The sequence below is a fragment of the Leucoraja erinacea genome, chromosome 17 (genome assembly GCF_028641065.1).
Source record: "Leucoraja erinacea ecotype New England chromosome 17, Leri_hhj_1, whole genome shotgun sequence".
Classification (NCBI taxonomy): Eukaryota; Metazoa; Chordata; class Chondrichthyes; order Rajiformes; family Rajidae; genus Leucoraja; species Leucoraja erinaceus.
Genome location: NC_073393.1, coordinates 13,534,255 through 13,561,277, shown reverse-complemented (window position 1 = coordinate 13,561,277; position 27,023 = coordinate 13,534,255). Strand labels below are relative to the sequence as shown.

The following is a 27,023-nucleotide window of genomic DNA, read 5'->3' as shown; positions in this document are numbered from 1 at the left end:
AGAAATAAATTCCTCCTCATCTCCATTCTATAGAAGCATAGAAACATAGAAAATAGGTGCAGGAGTAGGCCATTCGGCCCTTTAGAGCCTGCACCGCCATTTAGCCTTGTGGCTAAAGGGATCAGGGGGTATGGAGAGAAGGCAGGAACAGGATACTGAGTTGGATGATCAGCCATGATCATATTGAATGGCGGTGCATGCACGAAGGGTCGAATGGCCTACTCATGCACCTATTTTCTATGTATCTATCATGGCTGATCATCCAACTCACTGACAAGGATGCAAATTTGACCGCAGATTTTTCCAAAAGATATAAACGATATTTCATGCCATGTTCTTCAACACTGCACCTTAATGGAAGGACTCACAGTTTATTTCCCCTGCAGGATGAAAAAAATAGCACACTATTAAATCAACAAGTACTTGGAATTTCTGTGGGAAACTCAAGCTTTCAGAACTTAAAAGAAGGTGTTTCCATTAAAATTAATCACAGTGTCTCAACACCGGTAAGAGTTTTGTCAGTAATTCAGAAAAATGCTCATGAACAATGCTCATTTAAATCAATGAAAGTTGGTCTCTTTATTACCCAGTCACACTACATCAACACTCTTGGTTTTGTACATCTCAATTGTTCTGCTCAAAATTGATAACTTATTCCAAACACTAACCACACTGAAGAAAATATAAGATACACTTTAGTTCATCCGATCTAAACAATTTAATATTTGGAAGCAGCTCCTTGGTATCAATAAACCACCTTCCATGATAGGTCGTCTAAACATTGCCATGTTTTATTTCCCATAGATTTGAGTTGTTGCATCAAAGCCATGCACATCACTGTTGATGCATTAACGCTAGGATATTCACATTGATATAAACCAATTTAGTCGCACTTTGTGGCTCCAATTCTAATGCAGTACTTTCTACTTGCCCGAGCAATTAGTATTCTTCCACATTATATTTGAATTGGATGGAAGATACATCATAGAAACAGGCATTTTGGCCTACTGAGACCGCACCGACCATCAACAACCTGTTAACACTTATATTTATCAAATTTGTTATTCTCTCCATAATCCCATCAACTCAACCCAGATTCTACCACACACCTCCCAATTATTGGCGATTAACCTAACAAGTTTTTCAAATGTGGAAGAAAACCAGAGCATCCAGAGGAAAGTCACACATTCACAGGGAAACAGTGCCAACTCCACAGAGACAGCACCTGAGGTCAGGATTGAACCCTTGTCTCTGGAGCGGTGAGGCAGCAGGTCTACTGTCCCACCTCTAATAGAACTGCAACTCTGTGAGATTCACTCATAGGGTCATAGAGTTATAGATTCATACATTGTGGCAACAGTCCTTCGGCCCAACTTGCCCACGCCGACTAACATGTTCCATCTACACTAGTCCTACCTGCCTGCAGTTGGCCCGTATCCCTCTAAACCTATCGTATCCATGTACATGTCTAAATGTTTCTTAAACATCGCGATAGGACCTTCCTCAAATACCTCCTCCGGCAGCATAGTTCCATACACCCTCCACCCTTTGTGTCAAAAACTGTAAAGTTGACTGTTCCCTGTAAAGTTCATGTGATTGCAGAATTAGGCCATTCAGCCCATCAAGTCTACTCCACCCTTCAATCATGGCTGATCTTCCATAGCCGTCTGTGGCAATGAATTCCACAGATTTACCACCCTCTGACTAAAGAAATTCCTCCTAATTTCCTTCCTAAAGAAACATCCTTTAATTCTGAGGCTTTGACCTCTGATCCTAGACTCTCCAACTAGTGGACACATCCTCTCCATATCCATTTTAATCAGGCCTTTTATTCGTTTTTCCAGAAAGTCGCTCGATTTCTGGATGCTGTTCTTAATTAATTTCCAAACTTTTTAACAAGATTAGAAAGTGACTCCATTGCTGCTGTTTACATGACATTACAAAGAATAAAAGCAGGAAAGTGGGACTCTGTATAATGGAGATGTACAGCTTCTCTCCATGATCTTAGTTTGACGTGTGATTATCAGTTGTGTTCATTTTGTAGCACCAGGATTTGTTTCTATAGATCCTGGTACCCACAGTTTATTGCTGAACAGTCATTGCAAGAGGTTATTGTAAAACACAAACTAACAAAAACAATTCCATTTATTACAGAGTGGATATAGCCATCAATGTGTATTCTGGTATGAAAGTGATGATGGTAGGTGGAAGACTGTTTAAAGGTTACAGTTAGTGTTGGGAAATCTATTTAAAGTATAATCTTTATACCATAATCTAATGTTACAGAAAACAGTGCGGGTTGCTGGCATTCCATGGGCTGTAATACAACAGTGGAGGGTAATCAAACCATATGCGTATGTAACCACCTCACCTACTTTGCTGTGCTAATGGTAAGTTGTATGTGTGTTTGTTATCCAGAGATTGGGATGGCGCAATGTTTGTCATCTCTAGAGAGCATCTCAGTAATCCCTTAATCTAGTACAGAGTTAAAGAGTCATTGATTATTACAGCACAGAACAGGCCATTCAATCCACCAAGTCTGAGCATCCCACACATTTACACCAATCCTACACTAATCTCATTGTATCCAGATTCAATCAATTAATCAACCACATCTTCTTGGATGTGGGTGGAAACTGGAGCACCCGGAGGAAACCGATGGGGTGACAGGGAGAACATGCACACTTCACACAGTGTCAGGATTAAATCGTGGTCTCCGGCGCTGTGAGGCAGCGGTTCTGCTGACTATGCCCTTCCCTTTATCCTCTTCTTTTCAACAGTTCATCTTCTACAGCCTGTTCTGCACGTGCTTCAAATTCGTCGATCTCCCCTTCTTTGCTGAATCACCCTGTGAAAGTATACCTACTCTGCGCTGACTCAGTGACTCTGTATACTGACTCAGCGCATCTCCCCACTGATGATAGAACCTGTTAGGCTTGACTGAGTATTGATTCCCTAGTTTAGCTGAGTTTACTTTTGAGAGAGGGCCGAGAAACAGGCCCTTCAACCCACTGGGTCGGCGCTGATCAATAGGGTGATTTCACGAAAGGTCACTGGGTCATAGGTCTTCACGCACGGAGCCGCAAAATCCAACTGGGGTACATACGTCACTTCCGGTACATGTTATTGATACTAGAAACGCGTACTGTCAAACCTGTTAAAAACCGCGAAAACGGTTAGTTTTTGCGCTGTAAATAACGGTGCCAGTCGGGGTGGCTGTGAGACACAGCTATTCTACTTTAGAGTTCCAAAGATTAAGAAAAACAAAGGTAAAGAGAAGAGAGAGCTGAAGGGAAAATAACAGCGGAAGTTGTTGGCCGTGCAGATATAAAGATAGAAAATGTCGGGAATTATCGTGTTTGCTCACTGCATTTCATCAAAACATCAATAATGCCTTAGTTTTGATGAAATGCAGTGAGCAAACGGGATAATTCCCGATATTTTCTATCTTTATATCTGCATGGCCAACAACTTGTATCCATGTTTTCTGAAGTGCCTGACGTACTGTGTTATTCCAGCAGTTTGTATCTTTTTTTCACAATTGCATGCATCAAGCATTATTAATATTCACATAACTTTATTCACATTTGTTGGAATCATCTCTAGAAATACATAATTCAAAGTGAGAATGGGTTGAATCTTTGCTCACTGGTTTCTATTATCTCCTGAAGAATCCGGGCCCAGACATAGTCTTGGACCAAACGGACTTGACCGCATTAACGTACATCTCGATGATTGGCTGTGGGGTCTCGTCCTTCTTCTTAGCCGTCACGGTGTTTGTTTACTGCGTGATCAGGTGAGTCTAGTGACCAGACGGCATTCTGTGATCACACTACATTCAGTCGCAGAGTCGTAGTCGTACAGCGTGGAAACAGGCCCTTTGGTCCAACCTGCCCACGCCAACCAACACTTGTACCCCTTGCCTGCTCTTTGCTCATAACCCTCTAAACCTATCCTATCCATGTACCTGTCCAAATGTCTCAAAAACGTTATGATAGCACCTGCCTCAACTACCTCCTCCGGCAGCTTGTTCCATATACCTGCCACCCCTTGTGTATAAAAATTGCCCATGAGATTCTTATTAAATCTTTCTCCTCTCACCTTAAACCTACAGTACAGTATGACTGGTTCATGATTTCCCTACTCTGGATAAAAGACTCTGTGCATTTACCTATTTATCCATTTCTCTCGTGATCTTGCACATCTCTGTAAAATCACCCCTCATCCTCCTGCACTCCAAGGAATAAAGTCCTAGCCTGCTCAACTCTCCCTATATCTCAAGCTCTCAAGTCCTGGCAGCATCCTCGTAAATCTTCTGTCCACCCTTTCCAGCTTGGCAAGATCTTTCCTATAACATGAACACTGAACACAGTCCACTTATCAACAAGTATATTTTGCAAATCAATCTCTTCTGCAAACCTTCTACTTGCCTTTCCTTACATCACTAAAGGAGATGAGCAATCTGATCATTCATCATTCACACTGCTGCTAACTACTCTTCAAATTACCCAGCATGGATCACCAGCATTGAGACAGTCACTAACTCCTCTACCAATTATCCAGCACTGCCATTAACTACTCTGTACTAATCATCCAGCATTGACAGCCACTAATCACTTGCCACTTACCCAAGGCAGCCCCTGCCACTTATTATTAGATTTTAGTGATACAGTATGGAAACAGCCCCTTCGACCCGTGCTGACCAGCGACTGCCCCAGACACTATCATCGTACACACACACCAGGGACAATTACAATTTTACAGCAGCCAATTAACTTGCAAACCTTTATGTCTTTGGAGTGTGGGAGGAAACTGGAGTACATCCTTGTGGTCACAGGGAGAAAGTACAAACTCCATACAGACGTCACCCGCAGTCAGGGCCGAACACTGGTCTCTGACACTTTAAGACAGCAGCTCTACTGCTGCGCCACCCCTGCTTATCTCTGTACTAATTACCCAGTAGCATCACTGTTACTCAAGTTACCCAGCACTGACATGCCTCCAACAACTTCACTAATCTGTCGAGAGCTAAGCCACCAGTCACTGACAATGCTTGTGCAACACAGGAAAGATTGGAAAAGGTTCTTTCAATGCTAAAGGTGCATGGCATTAGTTTAGTTTAGTTTAGAGAAGGAACAAGCCCTTCGGCCCACCAAGTCCATGCTGACCAGCGATCCCCACACACTAACACTATCCTACACACACTAGGGATAAATTACAATGATACCAAAGCCAATTAAACTAAAAACTTGTACGTCTTTGGAATGTGGGATGAAACCGGAGCTCCTGGAGAAAACCCACGCAATTACTCCGTAGAGACAGTGGGACTCTGGGAGGGACTAGCACGCACACGGTTTCTATTCCTTGAATGTCCACTGATGCTCAAACACCTTTAATTCACGGTGAAGCTTAGCTCCCTGCGTCTCACCAGCAGCCGTCCCACTGTACATGTCAACCCATTAGCCAAAGCAGTGATCGATCCTCTAATCAGCCAGCTCCTGGTGTCAGTGTGGGTCCCACGTCAGAGCACCAGACGCTGCAGTGCTAGCTCCGCCAACTCTTGCTGTGCGTATCAGTGTGTGCAACGCTGTGGAGGCACAATGGTCCTCAGTCAGGGCTGTCGCAGAATGCTGCTCATCCTTGCTGTCGTATGGTCTCGGTGGGCTGAGGGACAGCAGCTGAAGGAACAAGAGATGGAGGAGAAACGGAGATGAGAGGGAGTGGACGGAGGAAAGACGGGGAGGAGGAGAAGAAGCCGGGGAAGGAGAGGTAGAAGGACAATGTGGAGAGGAGAGGAGAGGCGGGGGAGTAGAGGATCTGTGGGAGGACGGGGATCGGGTGCAGGGGGAGAAGGAGCGGGATAGGAGAAATAGGGGAGGGGGAGGAAGGAGAGGGAGCAGGTGGTGGATGGATGGGGTGGGGAAGGAGAGGAGAGGTGGGGGGAGGAGAGGGCGCAGGTGCATGGGGGTGAGAGGGGAGCGGGAGAGGAGAGATTGGGTGGAGGAGGAAGGAGAGGGAGCAGGTGGAGGGGAGGAGAGGAGCAGCAGAGGAGAGACAGGGAGGAGAGGATATGGCAAAGGAGAGAGAGCAGGAGAGGAGATGGAAGGAGCAGAAGGAGCAGGGAAAGTATCGGAGAGAGGAGGAGGTTGGGTGAGGAGACAGGAGGAGGAGGGGATGCAGGAGGAGAGAAGATGGGGGTGTTGAAGGTGCCTGAGAAGTGCTACCGGCATAGGACAGTAAGAGTCCATGCTGAAAGCTGTTTTCTGCCTAGAAACTAAGCTGTGCCTTTGGTAAAGAGAATCCTGCTTCTCCATCCCACATGAAGCAAGTCATCCTATCCTACATTCACTCACCAATACCCATCCGACCTTTACTCATGTCCCGACAGCCACAGAACATTTTAAAAATGACTAAAGCAGATGAGAATATTGTGAACAACATCGTAGAGCCCAATTGTCTGTTCTGGTGTGATCCGTGTCTGTCGAGTCACAAAAGTTATTTAGGTCTGATTGTAGCTCATAGAGTTGGTGTCTGTTTATCTTTTGCTTCAGGAAGAACCAGAGGGATCATACCACCAAGATCCACATTAACCTCTGCATTGCCTACTTTCTTCTGAACGTGAATTTCATGGCCAACGAGTGGCTGAGCAAGCTGGCGATTGATGGACTCTGTAAGGCCATTGCTGTGTTCCTTCATTATTCACTGCTGAGCACATTCGCATGGATGGCAATTGAAGGCCTCCATCTCTACTTGATGTTGATCAAAGTGTTCAACATCTATGTCAGACATTACATATATAAACTGGCTATCGCGGGTTGGGGTGAGTATCAGTCATCTATTTTGCTTTTTGATGACACTTTGTGCTTTACACACCAACTGTTCATTGACCCAGTAGAATATTTTATCAAATAGCACATGCCCGTTATATCTGTTCAGCACTGGCACTCCTAAATATAACTCATGATGATGAGGTCAGTATATCTCCCATTTCTGGAGCTGGTATTAGTTATGTTCCCAAAACTGAGTTTATTTAACTTGGTGTTATGCAAGATGAAACTTACTAAACAAATCACTGAGAAAATATGTTGTTTGCTAGGACCAGACTGACTGAAATGTCACATCCAATGGAAGAAACTACAGTGGTAGAGTTGGTCCTTTACAGTTCCTGAGGCCCGGGTTCGATCTTGACTGTGGTTGCTGTCTGTACGCAGTTTGTGCATCCTCCCTGTGACCATGTGGGTTTTCTCCGGTTTCCTCCCCCGCTCCAATGACATACTGGTTTATAGGTATCAGTCTGAAGAAGTGTCTCGATCCGAAACGTCACCCATTCCTTCTCTCCAGAGATGCTGCCTGTCCCACCAGGTTGAAAGGTATTTGCCTTTGGTAAAATTGTATATTGTCCCCAGTGCGTAGGATAGTGTTAGCGTAACAGGGATCATTGGTCAGCACGGTCTACGTGGGCCAAAAGGCCAATTTCCACGCTGTATCTCTAAACTAAACTAAATATGCCTTACTTCATGTGGGCAAGGAATTTCCTCGCACCCTGGTGTATGTGACAATAAATTAATCTGAATCTGACGTGTGCCATTCCTGAACATACATTGAATGCAAAATTTATAAAATTGCCTGTCTCCAATGCCAATCCTCAAAAAGATGAATTAATTCATTCTTAATATTCTCAACATGGCACACATTGAGTAATATTTGTTAAGTATTGATTTAGTGATGAATGCATATCATTTTCTTCTATTGACAGGCATTCCTGCCGTGGTGGTGTTTGTGTGTGTTGGAGTGAACCCAGACAACTATGGGACGTTGGAGATTCATATACAGGACACAAACAGCTCTGTTTCAACGTAGGTCAAGTTAGCCTTGCCTCAAACAATAATGTTGATACTTGATTGTCTTCCGCTGTTAAATTTCAACTGAGCTAGATATCTACTGTGCCATGCGGGGAAAGATGTTCTCAGGTTCTGTGTCCGCTGATAGCGGAATGTTTGTGGTGACCATGTTACCATTCTGAAGGTTAGAGAATGCCTTGGGGGAGGGGAGAAAAACAGGGTCAGTTTATCTATATTGTGTCCAGCAATCAAACATGGTCCTTTAGTTTAGTTTAGTTTAGAGATACAGCATGGAAAAGGGTCCTTCAGCCTACTGAGTCAATGCCGATCAGCTAGCACTCCACACTAGGACTGTCCTACACACTAGGGACAATTTACAGTCTTTACCAAAGTCAATTAAACTACAAACCTGCACATCTGTGGAGTGTGGGAGGATGCGGGAGCATCCGGGGAAAACCCACGCGTCACAGGGACCACGTGCAAACTCCGTACAGACAGCACTCGTAGTCGGGATTGAACCTGGGTCTCTCGCGCTGTAATGCTGTTACTCTACTGCTGCACCACGGTTTGCTCCTTGGTCATTCCACGCTTTCTTGCAGCACCAAACCCTTGGGTGATTTCTCCTGCATTCAGTACTCGTTGTCATAGAGAAACATTGGAGAATGTCAGTGAGCTGATAAAACATCAATATCATTTAGGAAGAGGTGGTGGAGGTGGTGGAGAGGCCAGGAAGAGGTGGTGGAGAGGCCGGTCCAGTGGCAGGATAGGTAATAAATATGAATGACTTAAACAGGCGTGTGGAACAAGAAGCATTCAATTGAGACACAGCACAGTTTCTGCTATTTCATTTCGGGGGACAAAGAAGATGGGTGGTTGCAGTGAAGTACATGTAGCATGTGGCATGTTTATAAAGAGGTTACTTATCTACTTTCCATATCCTTGCTTAGGGCCAGGAAGCGAGCGGGCAAGATCATCTCTGACCCCTCTCACCCTGGCCACAAATTCTTTGAATCACTTCCTTCTGGAAGGTGACTCCGGACTGTCAAAGCTGCCACAGCCAGACATAGAAGCAGTTTTTATCCACGAGTAGTTGCTCTACTCAACAGCCAAAAATCTGTAGGCTTCCCTTGATCTGGTATTTTGTTGGTTCACATGCTTGATCAATGGTGTTTTATCATTAACGTTTTATTATTATTAATGTTTAGTGTTTTCTGAGTCATTCAGCTATTTACAATATATATTATTGATCTGGATGAGGGAATTGAAGGCAATATCTCCAAGTTTGCGGATGCCACTAAGCTGGGGGGCAGTGTCAGTTGTGAGGAGGATGCTAGGAGACTACAAGGTGACTTGGATAGGCTGGGTGAGTGGGCAAATGTTTGGCAGATGCAGTATAATGTGGATAAATGTGAGGTTATCCATTTTGGTGGTAAAAACAGGAAAGCAGACTATTATCTAAATGGTGGCCGATTAGGAAAAGGGGAGATGCAGCGAGACCTGGGTGTCGTGGTACTACAGTCATTGAAAGTAGGCATGCAGGTGCAGCAGGCAGTGAAGAAAGCGAATCGTATGTTAGCTTTCATAGCAAAAGGATTTGGGTATAGGAGCAGGGAGGTTCTACTGCCGTTGTATAGGGTATTGCGAGTACGAGTATTGCGTACAGTTTTGGTCTCCAAATCTGAGGAAGGACATTATTGCCATAGAGGGAGTGCAGAGAAGGTTCACCAGACTGATTCCTGGGATGTCAGGACTATCTTATGAAGAAAGACTGGATAGACTTGGTTTATACGCTCTAGAATTTAGGAGATTGAGAGGGGATCTTATAGAAATGTACAAAATTCTTAAGGGGTTGGACAGGCTAGATGCAGGAAGATTGTTCCCGATGTTGGGGAAGTCCAGGACAAGGGGTCACAGCTTAAGGATAAGGGGGAAATCCTTTAAAACTGAGATGAGAAAAACTTTTTTCACACAGAGAGTGGTGAATCTCTGGAACTCTCTGCAACAGAGGGTAGTTGAAGCCAGTTCATTGGCTATATTTAAGAGGGAGTTAGATGTGGCCCTTGTGGCTAAGGGGATCAGAGGGTATGGAGAGAAGGCAGGTACAGGATACTGAGTTGGATGATCAGCCATGATCATATTGAATGGCGGTGCAGGCTCAAAGGGCCGAATGGCCTACTCCTGCACCTAATTTCTATGTTTCTATGTTTCTATTCGTAACTGTCACTATATGTCATGTTGTTACTTGCGAGCGGAGAACCAAGGCAAATTCCTCTTATGTGAATACTTGGCCAATAAACTTACTTACTTACTTACTTACTTAAGTGATATGATAGTGACTTTTAAGAGACTTTTAGATAGGCACATGGATATGCAGGGAATAGAGGTATATGGCTTATGTGCAGGCTAATAAGAATTGGTCTTGACATCATGTTCGGCACAGACATTGTGGGCTGAAGGGCCTTTTCCTGTGCTGTACTGTACTATGTTCTATTTTCTATGTTCAAGATGCATTTTGGTACCAGATCGCAGCGCTTACACAAAGAAAAATAATTATCTTGAAGGTTTAGGGCAAGTTTGGCAATGGAACAAAACATTGGATGCATTGAAAGATGAGTCATAAATTAAACCAAATTAAATACTTTAATGACTTGCATATGTTTTTTAAACAGGTGCTGGATAAAAAATTACAATGTTCATTATGTTACAAACTTTGGCTTTTTCGGCCTGATATGGTTGATGAACTTTGCAATGATGATCACCATCTGCACCAAGTTAACTCAGATGCGAAACGATACCCATTCCGGGTCGAGACCTGTGTATAAGGACATGTGGGCCATCCTTGGTCTCAGCGTTTTACTGGGCATGACCTGGGTTTTGGCTTTCTTTTCATTTGGAGAACAGGTGGTTGAAAGGTACCTGTTTTGCATCCTCAATTCCTTGCAAGGTTAGTGCAAGATTCTCCAGTTATATTGCGATGAATATACATGCATGCCATAGTAACAGCTGGCATGCAATGGTAATAATTTAGTTATGGGTGTTCAGCTTATTAATTTCTTAATTCATCTTATGATTGTTTTTTTTTAATAATACAGGGCATTAAATATGATTTTTTTTATTAACTACCTCCAGGGGGTACATTTAATATATTTACTTTCAGTTTGGAGGCACAGCATAGAAACAGACCCTTCAACCTCCAAGTCCAAACCAACCATTGATCACTCATTCATACTAGTTCTATCGCACTTTCGCCTCCACTCCCTACACATTAGAGGCAATTTACAGAGGCCAATTGACCTACAATTCCGCACGTCTTGTGGGACATGAGAGGAAAAAGGAGCACCCAGAGGGAACCCTCGTTTTCACAGAACACGCAAACTCCACACAGACAGCACCTGGAGGTCAGGATTGAACTTGGGTATCTGGTGCTGTGAAACAGCAGCTCTACCAGCTGCACCAGTGCAGAACTCTGAATTTAAATTAAAAAAATCAGTTCTAAACAACTAGCTTATTAAGTAGTTACTGTTGACAAATTCTTTTTTTTTTTTTTTTTGTTTTTGTTTATTTTATTAGAAGTTAATACATCACAAAACAGTACAGTGGCACCTAATTTTAGGTGCCAACTATGTAATACCGTAATCCATTCTACGTACAACCTCTAGTTTTATGTTATAAGAAAGAAGTAAGCAGAACAAGAAAAAGAAAGCAATAGAAAGGGGAAAAAGTGGAAAAATAGATGGTAGAGAGTAGAAAAACGTGAAGTGTGTATATAAAAAATAAAAAAAGGAAGAGAGAAAGAGGAAAGTAGAAATAGAAGAGAAGGCCCCTTAAAAGAGAATTTTTCAAATCTGTATTCGGAGATGTAGCTCTATCCGCGTCATGAACTGAAATCAGCAATCCTTACGGCACCGCTGCATCACATGATTCCAAAAAGTCGATGAAAGGAGACCAACTCTTTAAGAATTGGTCATATTTATCTATTAGTCGGAGTCTCATTTCTTCAAGGCGTGCTATGTCCATCATATTCCTAATCCACATTTTAACAGTTGGTGTGGTTGTATTTTTCCAAAATTTAAGTATCAATTTCTTTCCAATTATTAACCCATAATTAAAAAAAACATTTTGATCTTTATTTAAATTGGTATCTTCTCCTATTATTCCAAATATAATCCATTCCGTTTTGGGTTCTATTCTTGACTTGAAAATCTTTGTAAATATATCAAATATATCACTCCAAAATTTATTCAACTTTGTACATCCAACAAATGAGTGTGTTATATTAGCGTTTTGAAACAAACATTTATCGCATCTGGGAGAGACGTTTGGATAAAATTTATTCAACCTCGTTTTTGAATAATATATTCTATGTAATAATTTGAATTGAATTAAATTATGTCTTGCATTAATAGAACAGTTATGTGTATTCATCAAATATTTTTCCCATCTATCCTTAGAGATCTTTGTCATTAGCTCTTGTTCCCAATCTTCCCTTAATGCTTCTGTTGAGGGTGATTCTCTATTTAATATATTATTATAAAAGTATGATATTAATTTTTGTGAATCAGCCTTGATATTCATTGCTTCTTCTAAAGGATCTAAAAATATAGTTTGAAATCTATGTGTATGTTTCTTCATAAAGTCACATACCTGTATATATTTAAAATATTGATTATCCTTCAATTTAAATTTTAATTTTAATTGTTGAAATGATAACAGTTTGCCCACTTCATACATACTGTTGACAAATTCTAACATCCAGATGCCATTTTCTTTTTGTATCTTTGCAGGATTTTTCATATTCTTGTGGTACTGCGCTGTAAAAAGATCAGCCAATGAACAATCCACAAATTACACCTCAGATAAATGAAGAAGAAACGGAAGTAAAACTACATTCATCGACATAATAATTTTCCCAAAAAGGTTTAAATTTGTAATGAAGGGGTTGTGGGGAGAAACTCACTCAAGGAGAGTTCTGCCTAAAATTGGAAAATACAATGCTCATACCGTTGTGTTGGAGTTTACATGGGCGGAGCACAAGGTGTTGTTCCTCTGTTCTGCCTGGGTAGCCTACAGTCAATAGTAGGTACATGAGATTGTCCAATTTTGGGTAACATTGAATTTAGAAAGTTCCCACTCTCGTACCTTCCCTTCCCTGCTCCACCCTCTCTCTTATTCCAATTCCCCTCTGGTTCTCCCATTATTGTATTCCTATCCCATACCCCCCAATCCATCACCCATTCTTGCCCACTCCCCCTGCTGGTTCCATTCACCTACTACACGCACATGTCACCCCAGGCTCACCTCCTCCCATCTGGTTCTGGTTCTGCCGTCCAGCCCTCCCAGCCCCAACCCCTCACCTAATGGTTCCCAATATCACCTTCCTACGATTCCTGCACTGGCTGGCATTGACTTCCTGCTTATCATCTTCCACCAGCTGACTCTACCTTCACCCTCCCCTCTTCCCATGGAGATCCATCCGCCTCTCTTTATCCTTTGCTCTGCTTCCATCTATTATCCACCTGTAATCTACCTCTCAACTCCATCCCTCCCCCTCACCTACCTATCTCCATTTGACCATCATTCTCACCCCTCGTTGATCCAGCAATCACCAATGGCTCTTGTCCCACCACCTCCTCTCTCCCCTTTGCACTGGTTATCTCCCCTCTCCACGTCAGTCCTGATGCAGGGTTTTGATAAAAAATGTCAACAACTCCTTTCTCCCGAAAGATCCTTTACTGTTTAACTTGTAATATTAGACCTGTTATGCATCTATTACCAAAATTGTCTGATATAGTACTCGGAAAATATTCCTTTACTTTAGTTTAGTTTAGTTTAGAGACTGGGCGGAAACATGCCGTTCGGCCCACCGAGTCCGCACTGACCAGCGACCACCCCAAACACTGACATTACCCCACACACTAGTGACAATTTACAATCTTTACCAAAGTCAATTAACCTACAAACCTGTACATCTCGGGAGTGTGGGAGGAAGCCGGAGATCCTGGAGAAAACCCACGTGGTCATGGGCAAAACGCACAAACTCCATACAGACAGCACCCGTAGTTAGGATCAAACGTGGATCTCTGGTGCTGTAAGGCGGCAACTCCAACGTGACACCGAAACACTTGGTTGAAATTTGGCCGTCAATGTTTTTAACATCTCCCAGTAGGTTGGATCCCTTGTGGTTCACGAGAATGCTGCCACCTCTGTGGTTTAACTGCACCAATCACACCCCCAGTACTGGTCTTGAGTCATTCTATGAGTTTCCCACCTTGAGAAAAGTAGATTTAGAAAGTGAAACCAACACTCTTGGAAATTAAAGTTATACTATAGCAGACAAGTTACCTCAATTCACAATACCATATCTGTAAGAAGGAACGGCAGATGCTGTTTTACATCGAAGATAGACACAAAATGCTGGAGTAACTCAGTGGGTCAGGAAGCATCTCTTGAAGAAAAGGAATAGATGACATTTTGGGTCGAAATCTATCTTCAGACTCAAGACTCCGAAGAAGGGCCTCGACCAGAGACGTCATCTATTCCTTTTCTCCAGAGAAGCTGCCTGGCCCACTGAGTTACTCCAGCATTTTGTGTCTATCTTCTATTTTACTTTTCAATAGTTTATTATATTTGAGTTTATCTTCTTTGTTGCAAGAAATAGGAATTTTATGAGGATATACAGTATATATGCAGCTGTCATTTCCAGCATATGTTGTAATAATGTTTATGTTTAGTCATCATAACCATTTCACGTACAAACTTGTCATAACATTGAGACAATTATTTTTGTAACTGACCTTGTTCCGATCTAAAGAGTTCAGAACTGAAAGCCGGCCGAATCATGGTTGGTTCTGATGTTGGATGTAGTGAGTTTCTTTTTGAGTCGGTGCAGTCTCCGTGGACCAAGGAGCCTGTTTCTGTGATGTTCTTCCATCCAATGCAAATATAATGTGGCAGAATATTATTTACTGCATTAGAGTTGCAGCCACAAAGTGCACCCAGACTGGTTTATATCAATGTGAATATGTTAGCATTGATGCATCAACAGTGATGTGCATGGTTTAGCCAATGCAGCATCTCAAATCTATGGGAAATAAAACATGACTATGTATGGACGACCTATCATGGAAGGTGGTGTATTGATACCAAGGAGCTGCTTCCAAATATTAAATTGCTTAGATAGGTTGAACCAAAGTGTATCTTATATTATCTTCAATGTAGCTAGATATGAGTGGGCAACATTCTGCATTCAGGGTGCTCCCTGAGTTATGAACTCCTGACCGTAGTGAGGAGCATGTGCTTGGTTGGATGGACTTGCTGTGCGCTGCATGGCTGCAGGCATCCTCCGACGTGTGGGAGATGGGTTTGTGGCCATGGCTGAGTTAAACGCTCGGGTTTAACCACACGCTGCCCTCGGTTGGCTTCTGTCTTCATTCTTCATTCAGGCTACAAAACAGTTGCCAAGATCAGAACCCTGTGGTAACATGGGGAGGGCCTTTGTCGGGTAATACAACTCATCTTTGGCAAGTGTAGGAACCCCATACGTTTATGCAATGGCCTTGCTGGTTTCACAGGTTGAGGATCGTGGACCGTCTCCAAGTGGCTTTAACAGTGAACGAGTAGATTAATTGAACAGGACAATGTCATATGAATAAACTGACAGAGAAAACCTCCTTACAGGGTTCTACACTGTGTCCCAGTGAGATGGTGGTAGGAGTTATTCGACAGAGACTAAGTATAATATTGTGCAATGGCTGACTGGGCAGCCTCCGCTCTGACACTAGTTTACCACAGATCTCATCACCTCAGAATCCCCTCACCACCCACAGATCTCTCTCCTGCCTTCATCGCCTGCTCCTTTGGGCCCCATATGTGAGGAAGGATGTGCTGGCTCTGGAGAGGGTCCAGAGGAGGTTTACAAGATGATTCCAGGAATTAGTGGGTTAGCATATGATGAGCTTTTGATAGTACTGGGCCTCTACTTGTCTGGAGTTTAGAAGGTTGAGGGGGCACCTCATTGAAACTTAGAAAACAATGAAGGGCATAGATAGAGTGGATGTGGAGAGGATGTTTCCACAGGTGGGAGAGTCTAGGACCAGAAGTCTTAGCCTCAGAATTAAAGGGCGCTCTTTTAGAAAAGAGGTGAGGAGGAACTTCTTTAGTCAGGGGGTAGTTAATCTGTGGAACTCATTGCCACAGAGTGCTGTGGAGGCCATTAGTTGATATGTTTAAGGAAGTGTTAGACAAATTCTTGGGCGTGAAGATTGATTGACATTTATAATCTGGATTTATAGCATAAACATTAGAATGTTAGTCGAGTGAAATAGAATATGACCAGGCGGCTTGTAAAATAATGAGATTAATGCTCGTTACTGTACGTTTAATGTAGAATATGCATGAACTTTGCAACCAACAGTATCTTGTTTTCTGTATGGAGCTAATTGTTTTAATTACAATAAAATATATATACAATTTATTCCATTGGATTTTGTGTACTGTATCAAATGTGGAATCAAATATAAATAATAGCTTTTCTCACAACACAGATGGAGGCCATTTGGCCCATCATGTCTTTACTAGCTCTTGAAAGCAATCCCATGTACCCCCATTCTCCCACTCATTTCCCTGTAATCTATTCTCTCACAAAAGATCTCCACCCATTTTCTCCTTCCATTCACCTTCTGTGGCAATTTACAATGGATGATAAACACACCAACCTGCACAGCTGTGGGATGTGGAAGGCAACCAGAGGATCCTACAGAAACCCATAGTCACAGGCGGAGCGTGCAAACTCCACCCAAAGAGCCTTGGAGGACAAGATTAACCCTGGGTCAGTGGAACTATGAGGTGGCAGCACCATCTGCTGAGCCACTGTGCCAGGTAGTAATAGCATTTATAGTGAGGCTGGGCTCAGGGAAATAAGTGAGGGCTATAATTCTAAAGGGTGTCACACGATGAGTTTCCTTTGAGTCTTGTAACAGATGAAAGTTCAAGGAAAATAATGGCATAGGTGGCCCGTCAAATAAAAGGTCCTAGCCCATTTACAGTAGATATGTAGGATATTTGTATGAAATGCCAAAGACCAGAGCAGGATAAGGTTCAGTTGGAAGATATAGAAGCTTTGAACGTCTATTTAAAAACAAAATCATTGATTGATCTCCTAACCCAGGAACATATTGTCAATATAGAGGTGAAGAGCATCTGTGCCTCATAATGTTACATTCAACCATCAGGTCTCCCCACAAACTCCAGTGTTCCAGAGAAAACAACCCAATATGTCCAATCTCTTCCTTCCTTTAGTTTAAAGATACTACATGGAAACGGGTGCATTGCCCTACTAAACCCACACCAACCGTCGATCACCCGTTCACTCTAGTTCCATGTTATCCCACTTTCCCATCCACACCCTACCCTTTAGGGACAATTTGTCAGAGGCCAATTAATCTACAAACCCACACAGCTTTGGGATTTGAGAAGAAATTATGCAGAAATCCATGTGGTCACAGGGAGAACATGCAAATTCCACCCAGACAGTGCCCAGGGAGAGTATCGAACCTGTGTCCCTGGTGCTGTGGGGCAGTGGCTCTACCAGCTGTGCTGCTGTGGCAGTTCATCCTCTGGGGTGGTCCATCCCGTTTCGACTAATGCAATCAACCCGACGTGCACAAACAAATGGATCAAACAGAACAAGTTGACCCACAACTTTAGGCTGTGCACGCCCTGCGCAAGAAGAGGTTCATCCTCTGCCTGACCTCTACAGTTACAGGCTACAACCAGAGTGTGGCTTCTTCACATTCTTCAGTCAACACTGCTCTAAAGTTAATGGGTCACCATGCACTGCTTATTGGTTGTACTCTGCATTAATATACAGATGCTACATATTTTCATTCCTTTATTATACTGAAAACATTTGATTGTTATACGCTGAGCTAATACATAATTCAATATTTTGTTGGAAATCAAGTCAATGATTGTAACGATCAATGGATGAGAAAATATTCGAGTTGAGCGTGAGCTTCGACCGCCAATAGATAATAGACAATAGGTGCAGGAGCAGGCCATTTGGCCCTTCGAGCCAGCACCGCCATTCAATGTGATCATGGCTGATCATCCACAATCAGTACCCCATTCCAGCCTTCTCCCCACATCCCCTGACACCGCTATTTTTAAGAGCCCTATCTAGCTCTCTCTTGAAAGCATCCAGAGAACCTGCCTCCACCTCTGAGGCAGAGAATGCCACACGCCCTGATGGATGGTTCGTCTATCCCAACCGTGGGAGAATAAATAGGGAGATTGGACTTTTTTTTTTTAAAAACCTTCCATCACAGTGAGGAATCCGCTGTGGCGGATGTTTGTTAACTTTTATGTAGTTGCGTGTCTTGTTGCTTTTTCCCCTCCGTGTTGCTGTATGGCAATTCGCATATCACTGTACCTTAATTGGCACATGTGACAATAAAAGACCTTTGAAACCTTTCTTTGCCGAGTCTTCAGTGTGTTTCAAAAATCTCATTCATAAACAGAGAAAGCTGGACCCAATTTTTAGTCTGAAGAAAGGTCATGATGCAAAACGTCACCCATTCCTTCTCTCCAGAGATGCCGCCTGCCACAGTCTAGCATTTTGTGTCTACCTTTGTTTTAAACCAGCATCTGCAGTTCCTTCCTACACAATTTTCTTGCTCAATGGGTGAACTACAGCTCTTGGCAACACCAGGTAATGGAAAACTATTATAGGACACAAAATGCTAGGGTAATTCAGCAGGTCAGGCAGCATCTCTGGAGAAAAGGAATAGGTGATGTTTCAGGTGACATTCCACTCTTTAGTTTAGGCATACAGGGGAAATAAGCCCCTCAGCCCACTCAGTCCATGCGGACCAGCTATCCCAATAACACTTTCCTGAACACTAGGGACAAGTTACAATTTTTACAAAAGCCAATTAACCTACAAACCTGTACGTCTTTGGAATGGGGGAGGAAATAGGAGCACCTGGGGAAAAGCCATGCAGTCACAGGGAGAATGCACAAACTCCGTACAGACAGCACCTGTAGACGGGAACGAACCCAGATCTCTACCACTCTACTGTTGTGCCACCGTGCTGTCCTGCCTCTTCATCAAGTGTTGTCAAGGAATTCATTGCCTTGTCCTAAAAGGCCAGATATGGAATCAATTCAATGTCGCCTCCAACAGACAGTTAGTACGTGCAACAGGATGTTGCGTGGAGTGTTAGCCTGAAACCCACAGTCTCATGAACCAGAGAAGTGTGTACGGGCAAGCAAGCCTCACACAACGTTTGTCTTGCACAATAAATTTGCAACAGTTTACAGGCAACAGATCGTGTATGAGCCTGGGCAAAACTAAGGTAGGAGACTGGTCTTGCATTTCAATGAATGAACGTGTTGCACCTCCAACACAAGTCAAGATTACAATTAATTCTGAAAAGTAAGAGAAGTCTTTAGTCCAAAGGCAGGAAAAGGGATTCCACAGTTTGGAAATAAATCAGAGCATTCAGGAAATCCATTAATGCTCCAGCATTAACTCCATAACTCTTTCCACAGATGCTCCTTCTGGATCTCCTTCAGACCCTGCACCAACTGAGCTCGGGTGGCCATGTGTCCTTGCTGCTGTTTCCATTTGCAGAGCATCTGGTAGACAATCTCGACCAAGCCATGTGAGTGGTGATCGTATTCGATGATTACAATCTCTTCATTGGTCAACCCCAAATATCTGCCCAGTGCTTTCCAGTCTTTATTGATGAATTTGGCCAATGTCAAACATTCAATTGGCTTAACGACCAATAAAGGATCTGCAATCAGATACAAAGACCAAATAAACGGAAACATAAACGGAATAAAGACATTCCAATGCGCCAGTGCGTGAATATCTGGTTAATTCCTATCTCCTTCCAAATGCTAGGCCACAGCCTTCCCATTTTCACACATTCTACTCACATTTTCACCCGTCGAGGCAATAAACATCTTCCCGTCACATTCCCACCGATATATTTCCAAAGTTGTTACTCGTTTAAAGTTTTAAAAACAGACTGAAAACTCACCCATTTCAGAAATGAAAACCAGAGAGACATCACTATGTGACAGGGGCCGAGAACGAAGCTGCCACTAGAACTAAGGACGAGTCTGGGTTCGGGGTCGGGGACGAGCCCGGAGATGAAGTCAGGGGCCCCCTCACCCTCCCCCCCCACTCCCCCTCCCTCCAGGACCAGATGCTCTACCAGCTGTGTCACTGTGCTGCCCTGGAGGTCCACAGATAATAGACAAGGTCAGAAGGGACCAGTTACATTCAAGGTTGAGGTAACACAAAGAACTGAGCCAGTTCCGAGTCCATGACGGCACAACAACACCCTTCAGCCTCCTGACGGATTGGTTTCCCTCAAATGCTACAATTACTCACTCTTCATGATTTCCTCTCTGCTGGCATCATGGCACACGTCTAGGAAAAGAGGGAAATTCAGTAATAGTTATTTGCTGGCTGCAATGTAGGGTCAGCCATCTCTCCATCACCTCCCCTCCCCCACCCACCTTCGCACCCCTCCTTCTCCACATCTTTCTCCTCCATCCTCAGGTTCTCCCTCATTCCTAGATCCTTTTGTTTTTCCACCCGACGTTCCCCCCTGCACAGGCCCTCTCGCCCCCAACCTCTACTTATCTCCCTCACTCTCCCCACTTTTCCCCCAAACCCTCCACTCCTCCTTGAACCCTGTCCCTACTTTCACCACCTTCCCCAGCCCCCTTATTACCTCCTTGCATCCTCCTTCTCACAACCCCTTTCTTTCCCTCATCTCTTCTTTCCCCAGTCCCTCCCTGTCCCCACTCCCTTCTCTGTACACGCAAGCTGCATTACATCTGCTGGCTCCCTAGATTTCCTCAGTCAAGCCATCCACTTCGTAATCATTATTATGGCATCACACTGCGTTGACCACAGCAAAATGCCACCCAGTCATGTATTGACCAACATGGCCAATTCCATGCATTCATCTCAAATAACTATGGTTAAAGCAGCTGCTAACGGATGCTGCTCAATAGATGAGCATTAAGAAGGAATTGGCCTACTAGACTTCCTGCCACCACTGACCCTTGACAGGGGCTGGAGAACCCAGGCCAGAGATGACCCAACCGACTTGGACTGACACAGAACTTACCAGCCTTGCACCCCTTCTGGGTGCATTCCTGAACAGGCTCTAGAAGAAAAAAACATGGGAAGAAGCAGTCAGAAATGGATCACAATTCATTCAGTTCGAACAATCAGATCCCTCATGATTATAGATGGTTGAGAATATACCATCAACACAGAATGGTTCAGGCACAGGAGGCGTTACAGCCCCTCCATCCTAGCAGTTGGTTCTAGGGAGAGAGGGCTATTCGGCCGACTGTACCTCTACTTACTCCCTATTTGTCCCTTTCCTTTCTCTTCCTCAGTCAAACCACCTCACGTTTGGGAGTACTTGCAACCTTGCCCCACCACCACCACCTCCTCCCCCCCCCCCCCCCCAACAACCCCCCCCCCCCCCTCAATCAGACCACGCTATCATTGGAATCAAAGAAGATGGCTCTCAGAATCTGCACATCTGTATCCTGCTCGATGCCCGAGACTTTGTTGCTCTTGGTTTTCCAATGGAAGTGATTGGGTCTGTAATGGTCCTGTGGGTTAAGGTCTTTGCTTGTTTTTGTGAACGCCTCCTGTTCAACCTTCTGATCTAATTCCGCTCCAAAGGCTCTCTCGTTGGAGACAAAAAGAAACATTGAAATGAGAAGGGAGTTGATGCACTGACACAACCTGGTTAACTCCAGTCTGCACTGGGTTCAAACCTGTGATGGGCCCATGGGTTTCAATCAGACTTTGCGATCATTAGACCAGTTGAGAATTTCTGAAGGGTGTTGACCTTGGGACGAATTCTCCGCGTCTCCCCCTTGGTGACGGAATCAAAGACTCTTGTGAAGCCAAACAAGGCTCATCAGCTGGATTTTCCTGTTGAGAGGGGATTGTGGCTGCCAGTGTATGCTGTTGAAGATCAAGTCTGTGGTCGTATCGGGGAGAGTTGCTCAACTGTCACAGGGCACAAGGCTCACCACGAAGCCCAGTAGTCTCTCCATGAGCAGCCATCACACCCCCGATCCCTTTAACCACAAGGGCCACATCTGACTCCCTCTTAAATATAGCCAATGAACTGGCCTCAACTACATTCTGTGGCAGAAAATTCCAGAGATTCACCACTCTCTGTGTAAAAAATGTTTTTCTCATCTCAGTCCTAAAAGATTTCCCCCTTATCCTTAAACTGTGACCCCTTGTTCTGGACTTCCCCAACATAGGGAACAATCTTCCTGCATCTAGCCTGTCCAATCCCTTAAGAATTTTGTAAGTTTCTATAAGATCCCTCCTCAATCTTCTAAATTCTAGCGAGTATAAGTCAAGTCTATCCAGTCTTTCTTCATATGAAAGTCCTGCCATCCCAGGAATCAGTCTGGTGAACCTTCTCTGCGCTCCCTCTATGGCAAGAATGTCCTTCCTCAGATTAGGAGACCAAAACTGTACGCAATACTCCAGGTGTGGTCTCACCAAGACCCTGTACAACTGCAGTAGAACCTCCCTGCTCCTATACTCAAATCCTTTTGCTATGAATGCTAACATACTTTCTTCATCCCCTGCTGCACCTGCATGCCTACTTTCAATGACTGGTGTACCATGACACCCAGGTCTCGTTGCATCTCTCCTTTTCTTAATTGGCCACCATTCAGATAATAGCCACCATTCAGATAATTAGTCGAGGCACTCCCACTCTTCCCGGAGAGGTGACCAGGAAGATTGGGAGAATTCAGGCCGATTCTACACTCTCTACAGTTTGACCATGTGCACACCAGCAAAAGGGTTCCAGGGTCCGAGCTGATCCATCTCCATCCCTCACTACCCCAAGATCCATCATGGCAACGATCCCGCTTGAACCTCCACTGCCATCTACTTCACTCCTAAGGAGGACCATGCTCCAGGGATACTAAGACCCCTCACCTTGGTCCCAGGTGGGATCGGCTCAGCCAGCAGAGGGATAGACCTCCCAACTGAAGAGAAGAGGTAAAAGACTTATTTGATGACTCACCAATGCTTTCATTCCGCTCCTCAATGGGATCTGAACAAAACAAAGCAGAGATAGCAATCAGCTGGGAATAACGCAACTGGTCTTCAACATCATACACTGGTAGCCACAATCCCCTCAACAGAAAAATCGGGCCGATGAGCCATGAACTAGAGTTGAGAGCAGTTGTGGTTCTGTATTGCCACCTATCAGGGCTTTGAAGAACTGCCCTGCATTTTTTAAATTGTGCAAAATACAAGGACAAAATGCTGGAATAGCTCAGGTGATCGAAGTTGATGATTCTGATCTCTCCATCGGTCAACCACAAATATCTGGCCAGTGCTTTCCAGACTTTATTGATCAATTTGGCCAATTGCATATATTCAGTTGAAGTAACCACCGTTAAAATATCTACAATCAGATAGACAATAGGTGCAGGAGTAGGCCATTCGAGCCAGCACCGCCATTCAATGTGATCATGGCTGATCATCCACAATCAGTACCCTGTTCCTGCCTTCTCACATATCCCCTGACTCCGCTATCTTTAAGAGCCCTTCTAGCTCTCTCTTGAAAGTATCCAGAGCATTGGGCTCCACCACCCTCCGAGGAAGGGAATTCCACAGACTCACAACTGTGAGATAGTGTTTTCTCATCACTGTTCTAAATGGCTTACCCCTTATTCTTAAACTGTGGCTCCTGGTTCTGGACTCCCCCAACATCGGGAACATGTTTCCTGCCTCTAGTGTGTCCAAATTCTTAATGATCTTATATGTTCCAATAAGATCCCCTCACATCCTTCTAAACTCCAAAGTGTACAAGCCCAGCCGCTCCATTCTCTCAGCATATGACAGTCCAGCCATCCCAGGAATTAACCTTGTGAACCTACGCTGCACTCCCTCAATGGCAAGAAATTCCTTCCTCAAATTTGGAGACCAAAACTGCACACAATACTACAGGTGTGCTCTCACTAGGGCCCTGTCCAACTGCAGAAGGACCTCTTTGCTCCTATATTCAACTCCTCCTGTTATGAAGGCCAACATGCCATTTGCTTACAAAGACCAGAAACATAAACGGAATAAAGGCATTCCAATACATAGGCTTAAAATGCTTCCAATCTTTTCCCAATGGGGTAGTGCTCTGTGGCAGAGCCATCAATATATTCTTCAATACAATTTGTACTACTTAAAAAAAAAAAAAAATGCTGCAAATTCTAGTTTTCTAGAGAGCCTGGCTGATCTGGCTATGATGATAGATCTTTGACCTGTAACGTTGGTTCTCTGTCACCTTAGATGTTGCCAGACCTGTTGAGTGTTTTCAGCAGAGACACAGCAACTGCAGACTCTGGTCTAACAAAAAAGACGCATAGTGCTAGAGCAACTCAGTCTGTCCGGCAACATCTCTGAAGGTCGTGGATAGGTGAAGGGAGATTTATTTTAGTTTGGTGACACAGCATGGTAACCGGCCCGTTGGCCCGCTGAGTCAACACCAATCACCCGTTCACATTAGTTCTTTGCTACCTCATCCACTCCCGACACACGAAGGGGAATTTACAGAGGCCAATTAATGTACAATGGCCATCTTTTGGATGTGGGAGAAAATGGGAGCACCCAGAGAAAAGCAAAGTGTTCACAGGGAGAATGTGAAAACTCCAGACAGAACCAGAGGTCGGGATCGAACCAGGGTCTCCGACGCTGTGGGCCAGATGCTCTACCAGCTGTGCCACTGTGCTGCCCTGCAAGTCCACAGATAATGGACAAGGTCAGAAGGGACCAGTTACATTCAAGGTGGAGGTGACCCAAAGAACTGAGCCAGTTCTGAGTCCATGATGGCACAAAAATCCCCTTCAGCCCCACAACCTGGGTCCAGATGTGATGGGAGCCTTCTGCCGGATTGGTTTCCCTCAAATGCCAGTTACTCACTCATCATGGTTCCCTCTCTGCTGGTATCATCGCACGCTTCTACAAAGAGAGGGAAATGCAGTAATAGTTATTTGCTGGCTGCAATGTAGAGTCCGCCATCTCCATCCATCACCCCCCCCCCCCCCCCCCCCCCCCCCCTCCTTCTCCACCTCTCTCCTGTCACTACATCTTTCTCCTCCATCCTCAGGCTCTCCCTCGTTCCCAGATCCTTTTGTTTTTCCACCCGATGTTCCCTCCCTGTACAGGCCCCCTCGCCCCCAACCTCTACTTATCTCCACCATCTTTCTCTCCCCTCACTCTCCCCACTTTTCCCTAAACCCTCCACTCTTCTTTGAACCCTGTTCCTACTTTCACCACCTTCACCAGCCCCCTTATTACCTCCTTGCATCCTCCCTCTCACAACCCCTTTATTTCCCTCATCTCTTCTTTCCTCAGTCCCTCCCTGTCCCCACTCCCTTCTCTGTACACTCAAGCTGCATTACATCTGCTGGCTCCCTATATTTCCTCAGTCAAGCCATCCACTTAGTAATCATTATTATGGCATCACACTGCGTTGACCACAGCAAAATGCCTCCCAGTCATGTATTGACCAATATGGCCAATTCCATGCATTCATCTTAAATAACTATGGTTAAAGCAGCTGCTGCTCAATAGATGAGCACTAAGAAGGAATTGGCCTACTAGACTTCCTGGCAGTGCCGGATTTACGTATAAGCTAAACAAGCTATAGCTTAGGGCCCCCATTTTCTAGGGGGCCCCCCGAAAAAATGGATGGGCCTCGAGGTCTAGGCGGGCCTCCGGCCAAGGCAGAACACCTACCGTTCAACTCTGGGCGGCCCCCCTCTTTATCTCTCTCTCTCTCCCTCCATCTCCCCCCGCTATCCGTGTCCGGGCCGCCGGGCTCTGCTCGCTCCTCATCCGCCGGCACGGCAGGCCGCCTTGCACATGCGCACAACCACGGGCAGCACATCATCGGCCGCCCTGCGCATGCGCACTGCAACGGCAACTGGTCGGCGCTGGGCACTTTCTCCCTCGCTTTGAATTGGCCGCCATGGCTGTCCGGTCGTTGGGGGCCTCACAAGTGGAACAGCTTAGGGCCTCTCTTCATCTAAATCCGGCACTGCTTCCTGGCACCACTGACCCTTGACAGGGGCTGGGGAACAAGAGGCCAGAGAAGACCCAAAAGACATGGACTGACACAGAACTTACCAGCCTTGCATTCCTTCTGGGCGAATTCCTGAACAGGCTCTGGAATAGGAAGAAAAACCCATGGGAAGAAGCGATTAGAAATGGATCACAATTTGTTCAAATCGACCAATCAGATCCCTGATGATTTTGGATGGTTGAGAAAATACCATCAACACAAAATGGTTCAGGCACAGGAGGCCTTACAGCCCTTCCATCCTAGCAGTTGGTTCTGGGAAGAGAGGGCTATTCGGCCAACTGTACCTCTACTTACTCCCCTATTTGTCCCCCTCCTTGCTCTCCGTCAGCCAGCACAGGGATAGACCTCCCAACCAAAGAGGTAAAATACTTATTTGATGACTCACCGTAGCTTTTATTCTGCTCCTCAACAGGTTCTGAACAAAACAAAGCAGAGATAGCAATCAGCTGGGAATATCGCAACAAGAATTAAACTGAGCTAGAGTTGACAGCAGAACAGTTAACTGTGGTCCTGAATTGCAACCTATCGGAGCCTTGAACAACTGCCCTACATTTTAAAAATTGTGCAAAATACGAGGAAAAATGCACAAAAAAGGACAAAATATTGGAATAACTCAGGTCAGGCAGCAACTCTGGAGAAGGGTCCCGATCCTTTACGTCTCCTATCCATGTTCTCCAAAGATGTTGCCTGAACGGAACTTTGTGTACATTTCAGTAAACCAACATCTGCAGTTCGTTGTTTCGACTCCAGGTAAAATGTACAACTTTAACACCTTTTTAAGGAAGTTTATAAACTGGCGTAATACTACAATTATCTTTCCATTATTGCCTGTTTTCGTCACATTATCCACATTCTTTAGCCAATTAGTGGAGATGGCAATCCAAGGTTATTTGCCCCACTGTTTAGTTGTTAGGTTACGCAACATAGTTGGACCGCTGAATAAAAATGGCTTTGTTTATTCCAAATGGAAATTGTGATCCAAGATGCTACGGCACCTGCTCCAAGTTTTTGGTGCAGAGAG

The 27,023-nt window shown here is 44.5% G+C and overlaps 2 protein-coding genes across 2 annotated transcripts in view; one reads left to right on the top strand and one right to left on the bottom strand.

Annotated features, from left to right (window-relative positions):
* Nucleotides 1-14,265, top strand: part of LOC129705151 (adhesion G-protein coupled receptor G5-like) — a 68,594-nt gene extending 54,329 nt beyond the window's left edge. Inside the window, exons 14-21 of the mRNA XM_055648587.1 lie at nt 387-506; nt 2,155-2,200; nt 2,287-2,390; nt 3,672-3,796; nt 6,552-6,820; nt 7,757-7,856; nt 10,511-10,785; nt 12,626-14,265. Of these exons, the coding sequence (XP_055504562.1) occupies nt 387-506; nt 2,155-2,200; nt 2,287-2,390; nt 3,672-3,796; nt 6,552-6,820; nt 7,757-7,856; nt 10,511-10,785; nt 12,626-12,705 (1,119 nt within the window). The 3' untranslated portion in view covers nt 12,706-14,265. The remainder of the gene's footprint in view (nt 1-386; nt 507-2,154; nt 2,201-2,286; nt 2,391-3,671; nt 3,797-6,551; nt 6,821-7,756; nt 7,857-10,510; nt 10,786-12,625) is intronic.
* Nucleotides 14,266-16,145: 1,880 nt separating this feature from the next.
* LOC129705150 (receptor-interacting serine/threonine-protein kinase 2-like) overlaps nt 16,146-27,023 on the bottom strand; it is a 31,494-nt gene continuing 20,616 nt past the window's right edge. The window contains exons 8-14 of the mRNA XM_055648586.1: nt 26,388-26,417; nt 26,047-26,085; nt 24,838-24,876; nt 22,943-22,972; nt 20,993-21,031; nt 20,245-20,283; nt 16,146-19,639 (exon numbers count right to left, since the gene is read on the bottom strand). Of these exons, the coding sequence (XP_055504561.1) occupies nt 19,368-19,639; nt 20,245-20,283; nt 20,993-21,031; nt 22,943-22,972; nt 24,838-24,876; nt 26,047-26,085; nt 26,388-26,417 (488 nt within the window). The 3' untranslated portion in view covers nt 16,146-19,367. The remainder of the gene's footprint in view (nt 19,640-20,244; nt 20,284-20,992; nt 21,032-22,942; nt 22,973-24,837; nt 24,877-26,046; nt 26,086-26,387; nt 26,418-27,023) is intronic.